The 19,511-nt window shown below is 40.5% G+C and overlaps 1 protein-coding gene and 1 long non-coding RNA gene across 6 annotated transcripts in view; both read left to right on the top strand.

The window, feature by feature from the left end:
• Positions 1-1,374: 1,374 nt before the first annotated feature.
• LOC139793230 (uncharacterized) lies at positions 1,375-8,132 on the top strand. Of its 4 annotated transcripts, none has more exons than XR_011724555.1 (5): positions 1,375-1,905; positions 3,834-3,926; positions 4,700-4,878; positions 7,538-7,778; positions 7,873-8,132. It is a non-coding gene; the product is annotated as an uncharacterized lncRNA (long non-coding RNA). The 4 variants fall into 4 exon arrangements; XR_011724554.1 differs by having other exon boundaries at positions 7,870-8,132; XR_011724553.1 differs by lacking the exon at positions 7,873-8,132 and adding an exon at positions 2,008-2,741 and having other exon boundaries at positions 7,538-7,855.
• A 989-nt stretch (positions 8,133-9,121) lies between these two features.
• CA8 (carbonic anhydrase 8) overlaps positions 9,122-19,511 on the top strand; it is a 50,090-nt gene continuing 39,700 nt past the window's right edge. For both annotated transcript variants that reach the window (XR_011724551.1, XM_071737609.1), the window contains exons 1-3: positions 9,122-9,421; positions 9,766-9,957; positions 13,818-13,942. Coding sequence is in view for 1 of the 2 variants with exons in the window: in XM_071737609.1 (XP_071593710.1) it covers positions 9,343-9,421; positions 9,766-9,957; positions 13,818-13,942 (396 nt within the window). In the remaining variant the exon portion in view is untranslated. The remainder of the gene's footprint in view (positions 9,422-9,765; positions 9,958-13,817; positions 13,943-19,511) is intronic.

Raw genomic sequence — 19,511 nt, 5'->3', positions numbered from 1 at the left:
AGAGCAGCTGTACTTAGAAACTGGTGCTGATTCAGTGTTGAATAGAGAAAATAATTAGAAATAAAAAATTTAATAAGTGGAAAAAGGAGAAGAAAGTAGAAATTGTGGACTATAAAAATATGTATGAATACTCCAGGGAAAAAGCCATAGTTAGGTTTCACACAAATAACTCACAATTTTCTAACTACATTAGTAAGGAAAGGAACCCAAACCCAACTACTGCCTTAGACTGTGCATTTGTTAATGCTGACAGGGAAATAGTAAATATTCATAAATGTTTGGGGTTCTATGTCTGGAGAGGAGTCTGATCTTATTACATCATGTGTGGGTAAAGAATTTGGCAGTCTGTTAATAGGTAAGTGGTATTATACAATATCATAAAACTTAGAATTTAAAAAAACTGATTAAAATTTATGGACTTACATTGGAGTTCTGCAAGAATTAGCTGGACAGATCTCAACTCTCTTCTGTAAAGAATTAACAACTTGGAGAATTTTATTATTACGTATACATTAAGGAAAAAGAGAGAAATTAGATCATCTAGGTAGCTAATGCCTGGTTAAACTGACAACAGTTCCAGGAAAAATACAAAAAAGCATTGGTATGGGATTACAGTCATAAAAGCTTGATGGAGAGGAATATAAATAAAACTAGATGCAATATTTGTAATGAAAATATCTTTTGTCAGACAAGCATATATAGTGAGATTACAGATTTTTATGAGGTGTATGATGTACTGGTGTACAAGGCTGTGATTAAAAATGAACACTAGGACACTCATTCAAATGAATGGTGCTTTGGGTCAACTAAATGTAAAATGGGAGTTCAGGCTGTAGACTGGCTCCTGGGTACCCAGACTCGGAGAGAGGATTGAACATTTATAGTAAACAGCAGCAGAACAAGAGCTCCAATGTCTGATTCAACAGCAAAAAAACCCCTAATGTGAATCATTAATGTGCAGACAAAAAAGAAATGAAAACACAAAGCCGAAAACAAGAGCTACACAGGACAAATCCGGTGTCTGTATTTTTAATGTGAAAAACAGGAAGATGTGCAGAAAAGAAAAGCTAAAACCAAGATATCCTGATCTTAACCCTCTAGTAAGAGTTGATGAGCTCCTCTTGTTTAGAGCACACAAAGGTGATCAGACTCAAGTGGGTGAGTGCATTAGAGAGAAAACACAAACAAATCAAGGCCCTTTGTCGAGGCAAACAAGCTTAATGTGTACTAGGGGCTGGATATTAAACCCAGATCAATTAAAATTTGAAATGGGTACCCATTAGTTAACAGTGAAGGTGATTAACCAGTGGAACAAACTGTCCAAGTAATGAATTCTTCATTTCTTCATGTCTTCAGGTCATGCACCTCTGGAAAACATGCTGCAGCCAAACACAAGTTATTATTTATTGGTAGCCAAATAATTAACTTAATAAACAAGTAACTGCACAAAATATAATGGCTTCAGATACAGGAGGACAGATTGAACTCTGAACGTGTGATATCATAACTTTACCAGAACAGGGCACGTGAGCCCTTTATCATCTATGGATGTTTACATATTGATAAGCAAAACTTAGAGTGAATGAAGAACTGACTGTTTTCTCCATCGTTTTACAGACACAAATATGCTGCTATTCCCTTGGCACTTGATCCTGATCAGTGCTTCCCCTTTCTTCTGAGTTTCCCAGATGAAATGCCAACACCTTTAAGCCAACATCTGCCTGTGCTCTTGTAGTAAAAAACTTCTCATTCTCAATATTTAGCTCATTCTCTCCTTTTACTTTAAACAGTAGAAGGTATTATGTCTTTCCCTGATTCACTGCTTCTTTTTTAAACATTTATTTTACCATTAGCAAATTTAACATCTATCAGTTTCACTGGTGAAGATCCACTTCATTTCAACAGGTATTAGATGAAACTCATAATTTTTCAAAAATCTCACAGAATCTTAAAGATCTAATATTATTACTGTTACTTAAATAAGCATTTATCACCTACTTATTGCAGATTTTTCCTCTGAACATCCTATCTTCTTCCTTGAATTTGGGTCTGGGTGTGTCTCTAGTTCTGCTTCCTTCCTAAAGAAATAAAGAACTATTGACACAGGAGTTTTGCCATGTCAGGGTCCTTGATCATCATTTGCATTCTGTGTTTCAGAGAGATCCTATTTCATCCTTTATCTGTCTTTTCCTTTTAGCCTACTGAGGAAAAAAATCACTTCCCTTCTATGCTTCTATTGTCTGAAGGACTTCACTTTACTTTCATACTTATTTTACTTCATCAGCAGTTCCTGTTGTGTGTTTGTCACTTATTTATAATTCTTTACAGATTTTTGTTTCCAGGGATATATCTTATTAGGGAAAAGAAAAGCACCACACTAGATTATTCTTTAATTTTTTTTTACACTGTACTTTTTATTAATTTTTGGCTTCCCTTTTGACTCTGTTTTTCAATCCTTAGAAATGGCTTTGTATTTATTTGTTTTCCTTCGAACAACTTAAAACTATGCTGTTGTACTTCAGTGTCCTATAGGTATATGTGTGTATTCTCATGGGCAGTCATAATAGCCTTTTTTTAACATATCTGAACTCTGGAGGGATCCATGTTCATTATGCCCAACAGTTTAGAAATACCAACCCAGTCTCATTTTCCCTCCATCTCTTGTGCACTCTTAAAGATGCAACTTTGCATGCAATAGTTTTACATATGTCCTGTAAAGAGGCTTGTGTACATACTTACAGGTCAATCTACTGACCTTTTAATTTCTCAAAACCCATGCATATTTTAAAGCCAAGTGTGTGAAGTGTGCACAAGACCAGCCTGCTATCCTATAAGCTGGCAAAGCCAAGAAGCTTACAGAAAATAAAACACATGAGGCCACTGAAAACACACTTTGGTGTGGATTTAAAGGGAAATAGGGATCCAGCTGACATATTTTGCAATGTTTGCAGGACAGCATTTGCCAATGTAAACTTGACTTGCAAACATACAGTCATTCACTGTAAATGGTTTCTCTTTGCTATAAATGGTCCCTTTATTGAAAATGGTCTCTTTTAACCTTTTAATCTTGGACTATTTATACTACCCCACCATCCTTTTCCTTTTTATAACACATTATTTCAGCTGCAGGAAAAAAAAAAAAAAAAGAGATTGGCAAATAATATTATTCCAGGAATAGTGGAATATTATTCTTTGTAATGAACTAGTTCATTTCAAAACGTGCAGAGACATTTTTCACTTTTGTTACATAAAAGCTTGTGCTTTAACAATCAAATGCAGAAACCTGCTGCTTATGCTTCTCTGTTTGGAAAAGAATCAAGCTTATTTGAGAGAGTAACCTGGCAAGAAATAAAGATAGAAATGAGACCACATGAGAGACAATTGCTGGCCAACCTCAGAGTCCAACACAAGGAAGCAAAATAGGAAGCTCTATTCACTGAAAAAGCGAGATGCTCCTGATCCCCTCAGCTGTCTACAGTGCTTTACAGCCATTGCCTTTCCTTTGAGAATACTTTGGCAAGAACTGAGGTCTGTCTTAGAGAAGCATAAATGTACTCTGAATTGCCCCAAATGCAATGCTTTAATATCCCACAGAATATTTCTTTCCTTATCACAATACTAAGTCCTGTGTGCCCTCAACTGCTCCTTGCTGACAGCAAGGTAATAAAGGAAAAGTGAATAAAAAAGGAACTGTGATCCTCTCACAATCTGAATTTCCCATCCCTCAAATCAGAGAAAAATCTGTCAGTTGTGTGGTCATCACAGAGTGCTGCAGGTAGGACTGTATAGTTAAAAAAAACCTTTATGTAATTCTGCTTTTATTTTTCCTACAGATTTCTTAGTTACCTGTACAATTTTCTTCAATGGACTCTCCCCTTCAGAGTTTAAGCTCAGAAAAGCTTAAGTAATCTTTTTCTCAGAAAGCTGTAAGTACAGTTGTTGAAATTTAACCTCCCAAAAATATTGCTTGACATTTATGACGATTCAAACCTAAAAATTTCACAGTGTTTGGATGCAAAATTTTGTTTCAGGCTTGGTTTCCTGAGTACATCCATTTCACAACGTTTGGAAAGGTTACATTGTATTTAAAAAGAAAGAAAATACTAACTGCATAACAAATAATAACAACCATATCTAGATTTAGGAAGTAGAAGAATAGTTCTTTGCAGTCTCAAAAGAATTAAGTATTTTACTAGACATGTTTCAAAATGCCCTTTTTCATCTGACAAAGGGGAATGTCACAGACTCTGCTGCTTCTGAACTACTCTCCTCTGACTTCAGAGAGGAACTGTTAAGCCCTGGATCTGTGCCTGAGCTTTTTTTTCCCTGGTGTCATCAAAGGGTGTGATCATTAATCCCAGTTAAACAAGAAGTCAGCATGTCCCACAGCATCAAAGGCTGAACCAGGGTTCAGGAGAGAAGTGCCCTGATCCATCTTTTTTTTTTTTGGTTAGGTGCCCCATCATTTCCAAGGGTCTCATTGGCTGGGCTTCTGGTACTTTTCACCCATAAATTTGATACTAGCTTGAGGGACATAATACAACTATGCCTCCCTACAGATTTTTCAGTATGCTGAGCCAGTATAGCAAGCACCACAAGCAATGCATTTTTACAAAATAAAGAGTGTATTTCTGTGTATTATATAGTATTATATAGTAATTATATAGTATTATATAGTTATATATTTTACATCTTATAGAGAAGTCAACTGCTGGGAACTTCCACACAGACTCAGACTTTAGATGTCTAAGGCCACTTTGAGAGAGAGATGGAGCACAGGTGGCTGGCATAAACCACCTGATCCCCACGAAGAGAAGACTTAATTAATGAGGAAAGAACTACTAAGTGGAAGTGGATGTCTTTGGACAAGTGCATTAGGTAACATAACACTGCAAGAATTAGTGTTTCTGGATGATTGCGGAGGTACAGTGTGTAGCTTAGGGTACCCTCAGAATACCACACACAGGAACAGAAATGGATTGACAGAGTGCAATGCTTCCAAGAGTGCCTACACTATCAAAGGAATCACATAGAATCATAGAATATTAGGGGTTGGAAGAGACCCCAAAAGATCATCTATTGGATTGACAGGAAGCTGAACATGAGCCAGCAGTGTGCCCAGGTGGCCAAGAAGGCCAATGGCATCCTGGCCTGTATCAGGAACAGTGTGGCCAGCAGGTCCAAGGAAGTGAATCTGCCTCTGTACTCAGCACTGGTGAGGCCACACCTCGAGTACTGTGTCCAGTTCTGGGCCCCTCAGTTCAGGAAGGATATCGAGGTCCTGGAGCAGGTCCAAAGGAGGGCAACCAGGCTGGTGAAAGGGCTCCAGCACGAGTCCTATGAGGTGAGGCTGAGGGAGCTGGGGCTGTTCAGCCTGGAGAAGAGGAGGCTCAGAGGAGACCTCATCACTCTCTACAACTCCCTGAAAGGAGGTTGTAGCCAGGGGGGGTTGGTCTCTTTTCCCAGGCAACTCTCAGCAAGACAAGAGGGCACGGTCTCAAGTTGTGCCGGGGGAGGTTTACGTTGGACATTAGAAAGAATTTCTTTACCGAGAGGGTGATCAGGCATTGGAATGGGCTGCCCAGGGAAGTAGTGGATTCTCCATCCCTGGAGATATTTAAAAAGAGACTGGATGTGGCACTCAGTGCCATGGTCTGGTAACTGCAGTGGTAGTGGATCAAGGGTTGGACTTGATGATCTCTGAGGTCCCTTCCAACCCAGCCAATTCTATGATTCTATGATCGAGTCCAAATCCCCTGCTAGGGAAGGATTCCCTAGTGTAAGTGACACAGGAACATGTCCAGGAGGGTTTTGAATGTCTCCAGAGAAGGAGACTCCACAACCTCACTGAGCACCTTTTCCAGTGCTCTGTCACCCTCACAGTGAAAAAACATTTTGTTACATTTACATGGAACCTCCCATGGTCCAGCTTGCACCTGTTAACCCTTGTCCTATCATTGGACGTAACTGAGAAGATCCTTGTTCCATACTCCTGACACTCACCCTCTACAGATTTATAAACATTGATGAGCTCACCCCTCAGTCTCCTCTTCTCCAAGCTGAAGAGACCCAGCACCCAAAGTCTTACCTCATGAGGGAGATGTTCCACTCCCTTAATTGTCTCCAGGGCTCTGTGCTTGACTCTTTCAAGCAGTTCCCTGTCCTTCTTGAACTGAAGACAAAATCCCACTGACTTTTAACAACGTTTAGATCATGTCACTGTCTCCACCTGATTGTCTCAACTCTTTCACTTGAAGCTGGATCCAGAAATGAATGAGATGGTTTGTGCAGAGATTGGCCTGGTCAATATTCACATTTGTGGTTGGAGTTAAATGTGAGAGCTCTGTTCCACACTTAATTTTGCTGTAGTGCCATACCTTTGAACTACTGCTTTACTTAGGCACTTTACTGTCAAATTGTAGAAATCATTAGCAGAGTGATGATTAGGTCCTTAGGTCTTTGGGTCATGCTATTCCTGACAGCAGCTATGGAAGAAATAGTATATTTGCACAGAAAATAACTGAGCAGACATATGGGAATAAAGAAATGCAAACTATTCAATAAGGCTTTACCTGCTATGTGTAATTTTGAGGAGGGATATAGAAAGAATGGAAAAGTTTAAAGGAAGGACAGCAAATGCAAATAGCTTAGTTCTCAAGTTGTTACGAATGGAAGCCGTGAAAACTATGGAAAGCCAAGAAAACTATGGAAAGCCATGAAAAGTGTTACAAAACAGGAACTTGCAGTCTGATTATGTTGTCCCTCATAAGTGTGAAATTCTAGAACAGATGTCCCACAGGAAAGCTACTGCAGGAAAGGACTAAATAGAGGGCATGAATGAAGTACTGTACTTCAAGGAGCCAGGGAATGAACACAGCCTCCCAAGATTGTTTTTTTTTTTAACCCAGAATGTCAGATTCTTGCTTGAAGAGGAAAATGAATTTCCAGTCAGATGGACAAGAATCAGCAATTATTTAGGGGAATGTTTGGTTTTGTCCCATGTGGGACAAAGCAAAGGGACCTATATTAACAGAAACAACTAGTATGTTTTTAAGAAGTGATGAGAGAAGAAGGGATTAGCAACCAATAAAGCCAATTTTGTATGGAAGACAAGTATGCATATGCAACATGATATCTCACATGGCTAAAATTCATGTGAAAAATATGAATATTCTGTTTGTACTGATGTGAGGTGCTCACTATATGAAGAAAAATGTCTGTGTTTTTTTTTTTTTTTTTTTTTTTCTTCAATAATCTGTACTAAGGTTGTAGTTTATTTTGGTAGTATATATTCCTTTGGAACGTCAATAGTGAAAATTTTAACAAATCATCCTGCAGGAAGAACCTCACGTTTCTTTTCGGATATCAAAACCTCCTCACAACCCCAGTACATTCCATTTCTTTGTCCTATTTTCTTTTTACCTTGCACACAGCTCATGAACTAGTACTGTCTTGCTTTTTTTCATGATTTTTACAGCTCATTCCTTCTCCTTCCAGCTCAGTTTCACACTGATGGTAATTTCTGCTTCCATGTCAGCCCTGCACAGGAATCACAGGTACTACTGCTGAGCTGGGGAACAGTGAAGCACAATGAGGTCCACACGTAGATCAAAGCCTGTGGATAAACAGCACATGATAGGGATGTTGTCCTTCTGGGATATCAAGGGGAGGTCTGTTCACTGTCTTTAAATGGCCAAGGATGGGAAGTGAAGGGCTTACAGCTGGAGCAACACTTCATGACTGCTACCTCTGTCTTTCCTGGCTGCAGACTGTCAGTGGTGGGTTTTCATTCCCCTTGCTGTCACTGATGCAAGTGTTTGGGTCACTTCCTATTAAAGAGGGATTTCTGTCTTTATTTTTTTCCCTCAGCAGAATTAATGTTCTCCAGGTCCATCCATGGCTGTTGGCAAAGGAGAAGAATGGATCCTTTTGTACCCATGAACTCGGGCATCCTCTTGTTGGTGAGAGACTTTCCTCAAAACCTACATCCTGTATATTTTTCAGATGTTGAAACCACACTCCTGGATGTGGCCCAAATCAAGGAGGCACTGTAATGAGTGTGAAGAACTCAACACTCCTTTGAAACAGAAAGATACACCTGGGCTCCCTTGCTTTTTCAGTGGCTCTTACCCTCTCTGAAGTCCTCCTTCCCTCCATAGCAGTGTCACAGTGCTATGGGGTGAGGTGGAACCACAGGACTAATGGCTGAGATTGGAAAGGACCTCTGTAAATCATCTTGTCCAACTACCCAGCTAGAACAGGGCAAGAGCATGTTTCCCAGGACTGTGTCCTGACAAGTTTTGAATACCTCCAAGGATGGAGTCTCCACAACATCTCTGGCCAAGCTGTTCCAGTGCTTGGTCACACTCACAGTGAAAAAGTGTTTTCTGATGTTCAGAGGGAACTTGCTGTGTTTCCATGTGTTCCCATTGCCTCTGGTCCTGTCACTGGGCTCCACTGAGAAGAGGAAAAGTCCTCTTTGCATCTTCCCTTCATGTATCTGTACACATTGATCCTCCTAAGATCCTTCTAAGCCTGCTCTTCTCCCAGGTGAGCAGTCCCAGCTCTCTAAGTCTTTCCTCACAGGAGAGAGATGGTCCAGTTCCTTAACCATCTTCATGGCCCGGTGCTGGACTCTCCATCTCTCTCGTCCTGGGAAGACCAGAACTAGACCCAGCAGCTGAGGTGGTGTCTAGAACCACCTTGCTTGACCTGCTGGCAATACTTACTCAAAACTAATGGCAAAACTGGCAAAACTAATTCATCCCAAAGACATTCACCCTCTTTGTGAAGGTGCTGCCTCACATCCCACCAGGGTGTTCAGGTTCTTTTCTGCCAAGCTACTTTGCAGCCAGTTGTCCCTCAGCCTTCCCCAGGGCTTTGTCCTTCCCCACGCTGAAGTTGCTCACCTTCAGCCTGTGCCCAGCCCAGGGGCGCTATGGGAGCTGCGGGACAGACACTCACGGGAGAGGAGCCCGGAGGCGGCGGGAAGGTGAACCAGAGGGGAGCGGCGGCCCACGGAGGACTCGCTGCGTGTCCTGTGGCCGCCCCTTCCCCTTCCCCTCTCCCCGCCCCGCCGCGCCCCCGGGACAGCGACCGTCTCCCGGGCCCGCCCGGCTGCCGCGCCCCCGGCCCCTGCCCCGCCACGGGACGACAGCCGCTGGCGGGGGCGGGAGGGCGGAGGGCGGAGGGAGGGCCGAGGCTCGTTGCGGAGCGCCGGCAGCCCGCTTCGCCCCCTCACACACAGGCACACACAGACACACAGACACACACAGACACACACAGACACCCAGACAGACACACACACCCAGCCCGGGCGGCGGGAGTCGTGGCCGCTCGCCCATGGCTGACAGGAGCTTGATCGAAGGCGACGAGCCCTCCCCGCGCCGGGAGGAGGCTCCGGAGTGGGGCTACGAGGAAGGTGAGGAGCGGGCAGAGAGGAGAAACTTTGGCCGCGGACGGGGGAGCAGGAGGTGGCGATTTTGGGGGGGATTTAAGTGGGGGAGAGGAGGGAAAAATCGGCTGCGGGGAAGCGCTGGCCCGCAGCAGGCGGCAGGTCCGGGGCCGCCGGAGGGAGAACAGCGGCGGAGCCACCGGGCAGAGGTGTCCGGGTCGGGCGGGCCGAGGAGCGGGGGAGCAGCAGCAGCCCATTGCCCCGCCGGTGGGGAGCATCGGGGCGGGCGGAGAGGGTCTGGGTGTCCCGGGAAGCCGCCGTGCATCGCGGGGTGCCGGGTCCCCTGGTAACAACCGTCCCTTGTGCCTTAGGAGTGGAGTGGGGGCTGATCTTTCCTGACGCTAACGGGGAGTACCAGTCGCCCATTAACTTGAACTCGAGAGAAGCCAAGTATGACCCGTCGCTCCTGGAAGTGCGTTTGTCGCCAAACTACGTGGTGTGTCGCGACTGTGAAGTGATCAACGATGGGCATTCTATTCAGATTGCCCTGAAGTCAAAATCAGGTACGATGAGGCACGGCCTTTGCTGCCCCCGCCGAAGCTCTCGTTGCCTTAAAGCAACATCCCCGCAGCGTGGAGCATCCGCTGCTCCGGGCAGCGAGGGGATGCGCCCGCCCGGCGTGGGCTGCTGCCGGCAAGGGTGTTACTGGTGGCTGCTGTAGGAAAACGAGAGAGCTTTTGCAGTGGAAACTGCAAGTTTCAACGTCTCATTGGTCAACCAGATTGCTTCAGAGAGTGTCCAGGATTTCCTCTCCTGCTGGTGTCACCTAATTCACTGGCATTAGCAGCTGTCTGCTTTCAGAAGCAGTCCAGACTATCGCTAAGGCAGCGTGTTGCCAGAGCAGCTTTGTACAGCTGGCAACGTTTGTCCTTGGTCCAGAGACAGTGTAAGTTAAAGAGTTTTTTTCCATTAGAGTGAGCTGTGAATGCTAACTGTGGAACTGGACAGCTTAAGATACTCCAGTTATACATGCTTAAAATAGTGAAGAAGAGCAAGTAGCAAAGCAGTCCTCATTTTTTAAAGAGTGTTTTTTGATGTCATTCATCAAATAAACATTAGAAGTAAATAATAAAAGAAACAATTCCAACTTAAGTGAAGTTGCAATATCCCTTTCAGACCTTTCATCTGGATAAACTAATCCATGTGAAAGAGACTCAAGTGTTTTCCAGAACTTTGGTAATTATTGCCATGTGTTTGGAAGAACATCCATGTTACTCTAGCCAGTCTTAGCTAGTAACAGCCTTTTGGGGGGCATTTAAACCACTGAACGTTGTCAAACCATGAGGCATTCCAACTTTTGTTTCCTTCTGAGATCTCAGTAGTCCTGAGAGTTACAGCTGTGCTGGGAGTGAGGGAGTCAGTTCAGTTTTACACTGATATTTTTTTTTTTAAAAAGGAAGGGTTTGTTATTTTGATAATAATGCTTTCCTTTATAGTTTTCTTCCCATGAAAAAGTCCACGTATTATTGCAAAACAGAACATTTCTTTCCATGGAATTTTTGCGGATTTCTGATAGAATAGGCATTTTATACTTCTACTCTGCCACCATCAGAATAAGAGCTCCTTTCTCAAGGAGTAAGGTTCTCTCTTGGGAGAGCAGGAAGGTTCTTGAATTCTCCTGTGGAGGAAGCAAGAATGACCACAAACTATGTCATCCTTTGCAACTCATTCAACCTTACCTCTCCCAAGTACAGTTTGTAACTTAGTAGCAATAATTAGTAAGATGGGATGAATATGCACATGCGTAAATAATCCATTGAGAAAGAAAGACTGCCTTTTAAAGTCAAATGCAGCATGGTGGAGGACTGATGAGTTTTGAAATATGAGAAAATATGAAATAGAATAAAGGTTTATGACTGAGCTATGGAATTAAGATTTAGGAAATCTTGTTTTAGTTTCAGCTTTTCCTTAGTTTTCATGTTACATAATGACCTATCCTCCATTTGTAAAGTAGGGATAATTTTTCCATTTTTGGGAGACGGAAGACAATATTTTCTATCCCTAACAAGAGGAGAAAAGAGTTAATAAGCTGTCTTTGACCTAGTATTCTGGCCAAATTTCAGGGATTGCGGAAACTCCCGCTGTTTCTTTTCCTCACAGGGGATCTCTAATGACAAATCCACTTAGCCAGATTATTTTAATGGGAACTGTTGAGCACTAAATGCTTTTGAAACTTTGTCCAATTACCGTGCAAGAGATCCTAGTCTACTGTAATGTTAATAGTCAAAGAAAAACTTCTGTACGGAAAAAACTAAACTGGTTAAGTCACACATTAAAAATCAATTTGTCATTACTAGTGATTGATTTTAGCCCTTAATTCAGGACACGCAGTCCATCTGGAATTCCTATATCCTTCTTATTGTCTAATTGCAAACATTTTCACAGGCTGCTTCCAGTTTGATCATTTTACATGTGTTATGCATTAAGTGGAAGAAGCATGACCAGCTCTGAATTGGAACATTAGTCTATCGAAAAATCCTATAGAGGATATCCTACTAACAGAGAGACTTCTCTTCAGCCAGCAGTGGATTGTGCAGTGGATGCTGAATTCAGAATATTTGAAATTACCAAGGATTGAAAACTGGTGAAAGGCCAAGGGAAGTTAAGCATGTTTCATGAATTGATGAGGATTAAGATTTGAGAAAAGGCAAAGCAAAAATAAACATGCTTCATGCACTGAAATACTTTTAATATGGGATCAGTGTTATGACATCAGCCTCAGAAATAAACTCTCTGAAGCTCCTGGCGGTCCAGAACTATGTGATACAGAGAACATTTACTGTAGTTACTTTTTCTCTTGGAGCAATATTTTAAAACAGAGAAAACCCTTCATTTTCCTAAGAAATAGCACTGATTAAGTATCATATATTCTTTATTTGTCCAGATTTTCCTAAATAATTGGTTGTTTCCCCCAGTGTTCACCAGATTTGTAGATTTTCCCTGTAGGATATAGGTATAGACCAAACATAGATAAAGCGAGTTTAAGAAGCAAATCTGAATCTATAACTACATTTTGCACATTTCATTTTAGAAGCCCTAAAGCCTGTTAATGTTAGTTATGAAGAATTATTAGAGGAGAATTAACCAGAATATTTTTCTTTTTCCACCAGTGTATTACCTATAAAACCCATAAATAATAATTTTTCTTTCAATTTTTTATAGCTCACAAAAACTTTTGTTTTTGTGTCCGTGCAGTTGTAATACGATGCAGTTGCTAAACTATATTTTAGTATTACACTACGTGTTGTGCTCCAAACTAGGGCTGCTCAGTTTGTGTGTCAGAATAACTTCATATTATGGAACTTTAATTCCCTAAAGCTCTAGGTTATGTGTTTAAATAATTCTTATCAATTATCAGAGATTGTAAAAGACTCATTCAAAGTCTCTGAAAACTATGTGAGAATTTAATGGATTCTAGGGAAGATTGTGAATACCCGTAAGTAAAATCCAACCCCGCCTATAAGCCACTATTCAATTATTTCAGTGGGAAGCCATCTGCAGCCTGTGGAGTAATACTTGGTCTGAAGCAGATTTGCAAATCCCTGGGCAAAATGTTTCCATTGGTTAATTCCAAAGCAGGTTTGGCTTCACAAGGTACAATCGCTCGCTATTACTACTTATGGTGGAAGTCTCCATTAATGCAAAAGTATTGAGTTATTATATAATAATATTTGTATGTGCTGCACTTGTGGATAGATGCTTCTACAAAATTCCAGATATTCAAAAAAAAAAACCCAAAAACACCAAAATAAAATAAAAAAAAATCCAGGGATGTCTAGAAGCTGTTTTAAAGTAAATGTGGTAGGTTTTAGGCTCCCTTGAGTAGGTCTGAATATATTTAGATATGGAGGCATTCTGTGTACCAGAAGCCTGACAGGTGGTGTATGGCTGAACACCCTTACCCAGCAAAGTATTGGCAGTCAGAAGATTTCTATCAGTTTCTTTGACACACACAGCAAATATAGGCAGTGGAGATTAGGCAATCAGTCAGGTTGGAGGTAGCTCAATACAGAACCCCCACCATCTGTTTGGAGCACACAGCTATCTTGATAAAAGCAATAAATGTATTCGCTTTTCTGACTGGTAAAGGTACAATGTTTTTATTTTGTGTTATGAGGCAGCTTTTCTGCCTCATAAAAAAAAAGACTAGCAGCAATCTCACTTCTGTTTGTGAATTTGTGCTCTGTACTTCCATGGCTCTTCAAAAATAAAGATGTCAAATCTGTAAACTTTATTCCTCTCCTCTCTAATGCTGCTACTAATAAAGAAGCTTGCAATATTCTCCCCATTGTGTTTGGAGACTATATTCAATGGTTTGTCTGCTTGGAAAACCAAATTCCTTACCACTTGTCTTCTTTCCCAGTGTTAATAGGAGGGCCATTACCTCGAGGACATGAGTTTGAACTACACGATGTTCGATTTCACTGGGGGAGAGAAAACCAGCGTGGTTCTGAACACACAGTTAATTTTAAGGCTTTTCCCATGGAGGTAAGGGTGCCTTGCATAACACCCACTAAATGTGAGAGATTTTATTTCATAGCCTGAATTCCTGGTATCTCAAAAGAAAGTTTCTTCTGGCTCAACACGCTTTAAATTTCAACCACAAGGCTATCTTGCTGATGTGTGCTTTGGTGCAGGTAAATTAGGATATGCATCTGGAATAGAATGCCTCCAGCACTCATCACATTGTGTGATTTATTGGTCATAAAGTTAACCTGCAGAATTATTAACTTCTGTCTTAATAATATTAGTGCTCTAACAAGAGCTGCCATTTCAATGCTTCCTATGTCACCTTGACTAATAGCTACGGATGGGGAGAACTAGCCACTGGAAATATTACCATGGTGAATGATAGCAACTTAGGTAAATTTGGGGTAAGTGTAGAGCAAATTGTTCATGAAATAGCTTTGCATACCTGAAAATTGAAGATTATGTCATATTATTGGGTATAATCTGTAATTACAAAACTACGGAACACAAAGAAAGTGATAATGCAGTCTGAAAAAATTCAGTTGCTGGGTGTCAGTCTGGGCTCCTATGCAACACAAATGCTGGGACCTGTTTCTTCTGCTGTCCATCAGCTGTTCATCATATTACTTGACTTCCCACTGTCCCATTGCTTACGCTTGTCAAAGAGTGGCTTGGAGCATCCCTTAGACCATGGGCTGCAAGACTAGTTTCAATACACACCAGTTCTGATGTTTTTTGACTTCAGCTTTGCACTTTTTATTCCATTTATTGTGCAGTATTTGTTTTAAAGAAACTCTAGGGTTTTTTTTTCAGAGCTCTTTGAGGCTTTTTTGCCTTAGTTATCTATCATAATCCCTCATGAGCCTGAAACTCTTGTTTCCTTTTTCCCTGTGTTGTTCACTGCTAGGAAATTTGTCATTGTAGCATTATATTATTGAGTGCCAGACTGCAGGAATGGAACCACTTTGCAGAGATGCATGAAAAAGTATTGGAGCGTCTACCACAGAACTAAGTGTAAAAAGCTTGTGGACTCACACCTTTAGTTTAAGTCATTGTTCAGGTACTTTCTTTAAGAGTTGTGTTTCAGATCTTGTCTCTGCTGTTATTTTGCATTGGTCCATCAGAAGCCCTCATATATAAAGTGACTTGGAAGGGCTTTGCAGGTTTATTTCCTGCATACTCCGGCAGTTCAGGAGGCTTACTTGAATGAGGAAGACTCATCAACCAAAGGGAAAGCAAAGGAATCATCTCTGCATCCTTGCTACCTGGTGTAATATATACAATGTTTTCTGTGGGTATTAGGATCACCACAATACTTTGTTGTTACCCTGAGGCAGGAATAGCTTTCTCATTTTGAAACAGCTCTGCTTAGTGCTTTTCCTCAAGGCTGATCCAGTATCTGGTGGTCAAGGAATACTGACATGAACTATGTCAAGTATTATATTTGGGAGTCTATCAGGGTCTCCTTTCTCCCTGTGTATTAAGGATCACTTTGCATGCAGTCTTGATGGTATGTGAAAATGGTCTGCAGTAACCCCAGAATTCTCTGCTCCAGATCAGTCCAGAGAAAAAATGCTTGATTCATAGATGCAAAACAACACACTTAATCAGTCATTAAGGGATTTCATTCTTCACCTACTTTAAAAGCAGCACAGCAGCTGCACAAACAGAATTCTGGCACAGTTGAAGAACGTCACCTGGAGGTGAGCAAGCTGGTGTTATCCTGTATCTTACACCTAAGCAGCTTTCAGCTAGGCCCTGATCTCCAAGAAATAATTCCTGATGCAAAAACTCTGTAGCAGAAAAAAATTGTTGAAATTACACTTTATCTACAGTGTGAATGTTTAATTTTGCAAACAGATCCTTACACAGATTAATTCTTCTGGTAGTATAGCTTATTGTATCCAAGGTCAGTAGTACCAAGGTGTATTGGCTGAGCCAGTTCATCATCTTCTGCCCCATGCTGCAAGAAAGTGCAGGGCAGTTTTTTCTGCAGATGGGTTCCATTTCCTTCTTCTATATGCACAAAGAACGTATACATGAAATCCACTTCAGACTGACCAAATCAAATACTCTACTTGAGCAATAATAAAACTGGTGCTTGAATGCATATTGGGCTTGGCTTTCACTGGACTTGTAGTTACTGAACCCAAACAGTGATGTGTGCCTAGTTCAATAGTTTGTACTTCTGTCCTGTGCTAAATGCAAAATAAAATGGTAGCTGTTTGTACCTGACTGCATGCCTAGAAATATGTTGAACACCAAGTGCATACATTTGGACCTTCTTCAAGATTTGCAAATGCAGTAGGGCATTTTCCTAAGGAACTAGAAATTATTTACAAAGCCAATGATAATGATTTTAAATTCCCTTGTCTTTGTGGGAGCAAAGTAAATCAAGGGGACAAACAGTAATATGAAAACATAAGTGCTTGGTTTAAGTGTGTATATTAACAAACACAACAAACCAGGCCCTGTTTATGTACTTCAGCAGTTGTAAAGAAACCAACTTTGAGTTTGAAGAGATCTATCTGAGATTACTATGACTGTTTTTTGTTTAGAGCAGCAGTTTAGATTTTTTTAAGGACTGAAGACTATAAGGCTTTATTTTCTTACGGTGGGCCGAAAACTTGTGGAACAGCTTCAGATTATCATTGTTAGAGGATGTGTAAAGGATGACTTTAAAAAGGTTATTATTTTTCAAAGAGTAGTCCAGTTACTTAGTATCTTCACCATTGATACTTGTGTAATATCCTGTGTGACTTAGTGCAAAATATCTATTTCTTACTAGACATCTGGGGCCTTTGAACGTTGTTAGAATATATAGGGTCACAGTGAAATAGGTTAGACTATTAAGTTTATGTAATCTCTGGAACAGCTTCTTGAAATAATTCACACTGTGAAAAATGTTTTTGATAGGGCTTGGAGGATGAGGTTATTGTTTTTTTTATTATTACATGAAGTTTAGCAAAGGTGTTTCCCACTTTCCTTGACTGAAGAAACCAGGATTTTGACACTAATTTGTGTTTGCATGCGGTCTGGAAAGCAGGACAAAACAATAAATAGTTGTCAAAGGTAGATCATCTTTTAAATAAAGCAAAAGCAGAGGGTTATAAATATGGGTACAATGCTCCTCTTTCTGTTCCTTGAAAAAAACAAGAACATGAAGGCCATTCAGCCAGAAAGTGGAAGGAGCCATCTGTGCAAACTTCTTTAGAAATCTTTCTCACCAAGTACTTCTACTGCAAGTGAGCTGTGTTACTTAGCCTTGTGGCCAAAGTTACTTTGGCTACCACTTGTGCTAAATATTTAGTAATTGTCTTAACATTTAGAGACTTTCTTGCCAGCAAACGGAACAAGTTACTAAAGATTAGATTTTGCTTTACAGTATACGTTTCCACAGGGCAGAAAACCCCACACTTAAAACCCACACGTGAGTTACCTGAACCTAATTTGGGTGTAAGAAAGAGAGGAACTATTTGACATCTTGATGTGGTACTCCTCTTCTTCATGCTAAGTGTATGGATTAGAGAAGGTAGAGAACAAATGAAGAAGTAATGAAGCTCTGTCTTCCACCTTTACATTTGATGTACAGAGAGAGAGGAGAGGAGGGCAAAGTTAGAATAAGGACAGATAAAAATGGAGGTGCATGGTACCCAAACTCTGTGAAAAGATACTGCAATGCAAGGCCAAATAAATTTACAGGCAAAAAAGATGAAAAACAGGAGAAGAAAGTGAACCATATGATGTCATCAGTGCTGTTTTATGAAAAAAAAGAAAGTTTTTCACTGCTTTTGAAGTAAAGAGAAACAGGGAAAATTATGCCCTAAAGATGTCTCTTCCTCTAAGTTACTCAAGTGGTGGTGTGACCAAAGGTATAATCTGATCGAAAGGGAGCAGTTGTTTCTAGTCCACTTCTTGGAAATAAAACTATCTGAGAAAATAAAGAGGTTCCTTTTACCACTTCTAATATGACCAGGAGGATAATTCTCTGTAATCCATCCTCTTAAAAATGTAGGATTATGCTAGCTGTGAACCATGTGAAAGCTCTCAGTAGAAGCAGATTGGCAGAAAATCATCTAAAAAATGTTTCCAATATGTGCATGAAGGTTAAAAACTGAATTATCGTCTGTTCTACAGTTTTGGAGTAGAACAGAAGAAAATCCTGTTGTCTGGAGGACCAGAATCAGCTCTATACATAAAAAAAAGAGGTTTCTTTCTGTTGTGTAATGAAAACCAGACTTATTCATCATGTAGACTCCTTCAGAGTTACTGAAATACCTGCTACAGTGAAATTAAATATAATACAAAAAACCCATATCCCATCTCAGTCTGATTTAAACCATTAAGTTTTCCTTTGTTCATATGAAATTGTGACCGCCTAAGTATTTAAAAAAAAAATAAATCACAGCTTTAGGGCTACAGGTTAGGCTGATAATATTATCCTTATCTACTCAAGTTTTTATGTTCTTTGGTGAGGGCATTTCTGTGTGCCTGGCTCTGAAATCAGATACTTGCACATTGTGCATCCCCTTTCTGGCATTTCTAGAGAGGAGGTATCAGGCTTCCCACAGGAAATTTGATCTTTACAAACTTTTAACATTCTTGCTGTCTGTTTTAATCAGCTTCTTGTTAGCAAATTATTTGGGTTTAAGAAATAAAACAGAGTATTTATAATTGTAAGAGAAGGGCTGGGAGATAGTGTACATGCAATATGTCTTTTCCTCTTTATGCAAAGATTTACAGACTGCAGTGGGTCTGGGTAGGTGTGAATGGCATGAACGATTTAACCCACAATGACAGTAGCTTCTAATATGTGAGCTCAGTTCTGATATCTGTGGATTTTTGCCACTAGCTTTAGTGGAACTGTGATGCCAATCATAAACCTTGAAAGAGAAAAGTTTTAAACAAAGAAGTAAATCCTGTTGCCTTAGTTTATTGCATTGGTTACCTGCTTGTGAAAAATATTTTATCCATTCCACTGGTTTTGGCAGCACAGGAGCTAGGAATGAAGAATATCTTGCTTAGGCAGTCATGACTTTAACAGGAGGCAAAAAGAACAGATTCCAGAAGGAATATTTAGCTTCATGCTGAGATCTGGAACTTGGTTCAGAAATTGTCCAAGTTTTCTGGTGGAGAATTAACTTGTTACTCAAACACTTGGCTGGTTTTCTAAGTTTTTTCACTGCAGATGAATACTGTAAGCTGTGATTAAAACAATGTGTCTTACAAAAAAATTATGACATTCATGTAATAGCTGTATCCTTGACAGCTTATGAATAATAGATTAATAATAGTTTAAAGTAGATATGGCCATTGGACATTATCTAATTTTTGAGAACAAAAATGTGGAAAAGCACAGGAAAATCAGGCCAATATCTAAGCAGATGTTTTCATCTTTGTTTTCCAAATCTGCACTGATTTATACAGGAAAAAGGATATTTTGCACATGTAGAAACCCTTTGCAAACGTAACACTAATATTTACAGAGCATTCCATGGGCAAAATTGGTCCCAGCACCAATTCTAGGGCAGTCAGTGAACTGTATGGCCTGGGATCCTAGCCCCATATATGTATGTGTTTTAAGTAC

The sequence above is a fragment of the Heliangelus exortis genome, chromosome 2 (assembly GCF_036169615.1).
Source record: "Heliangelus exortis chromosome 2, bHelExo1.hap1, whole genome shotgun sequence".
In the NCBI taxonomy this organism is placed as follows: domain Eukaryota; kingdom Metazoa; phylum Chordata; class Aves; order Apodiformes; family Trochilidae; genus Heliangelus; species Heliangelus exortis.
Note: the sequence above shows the minus strand (reverse complement) of the source record. Positions and strands in the feature narration are given on the sequence as shown.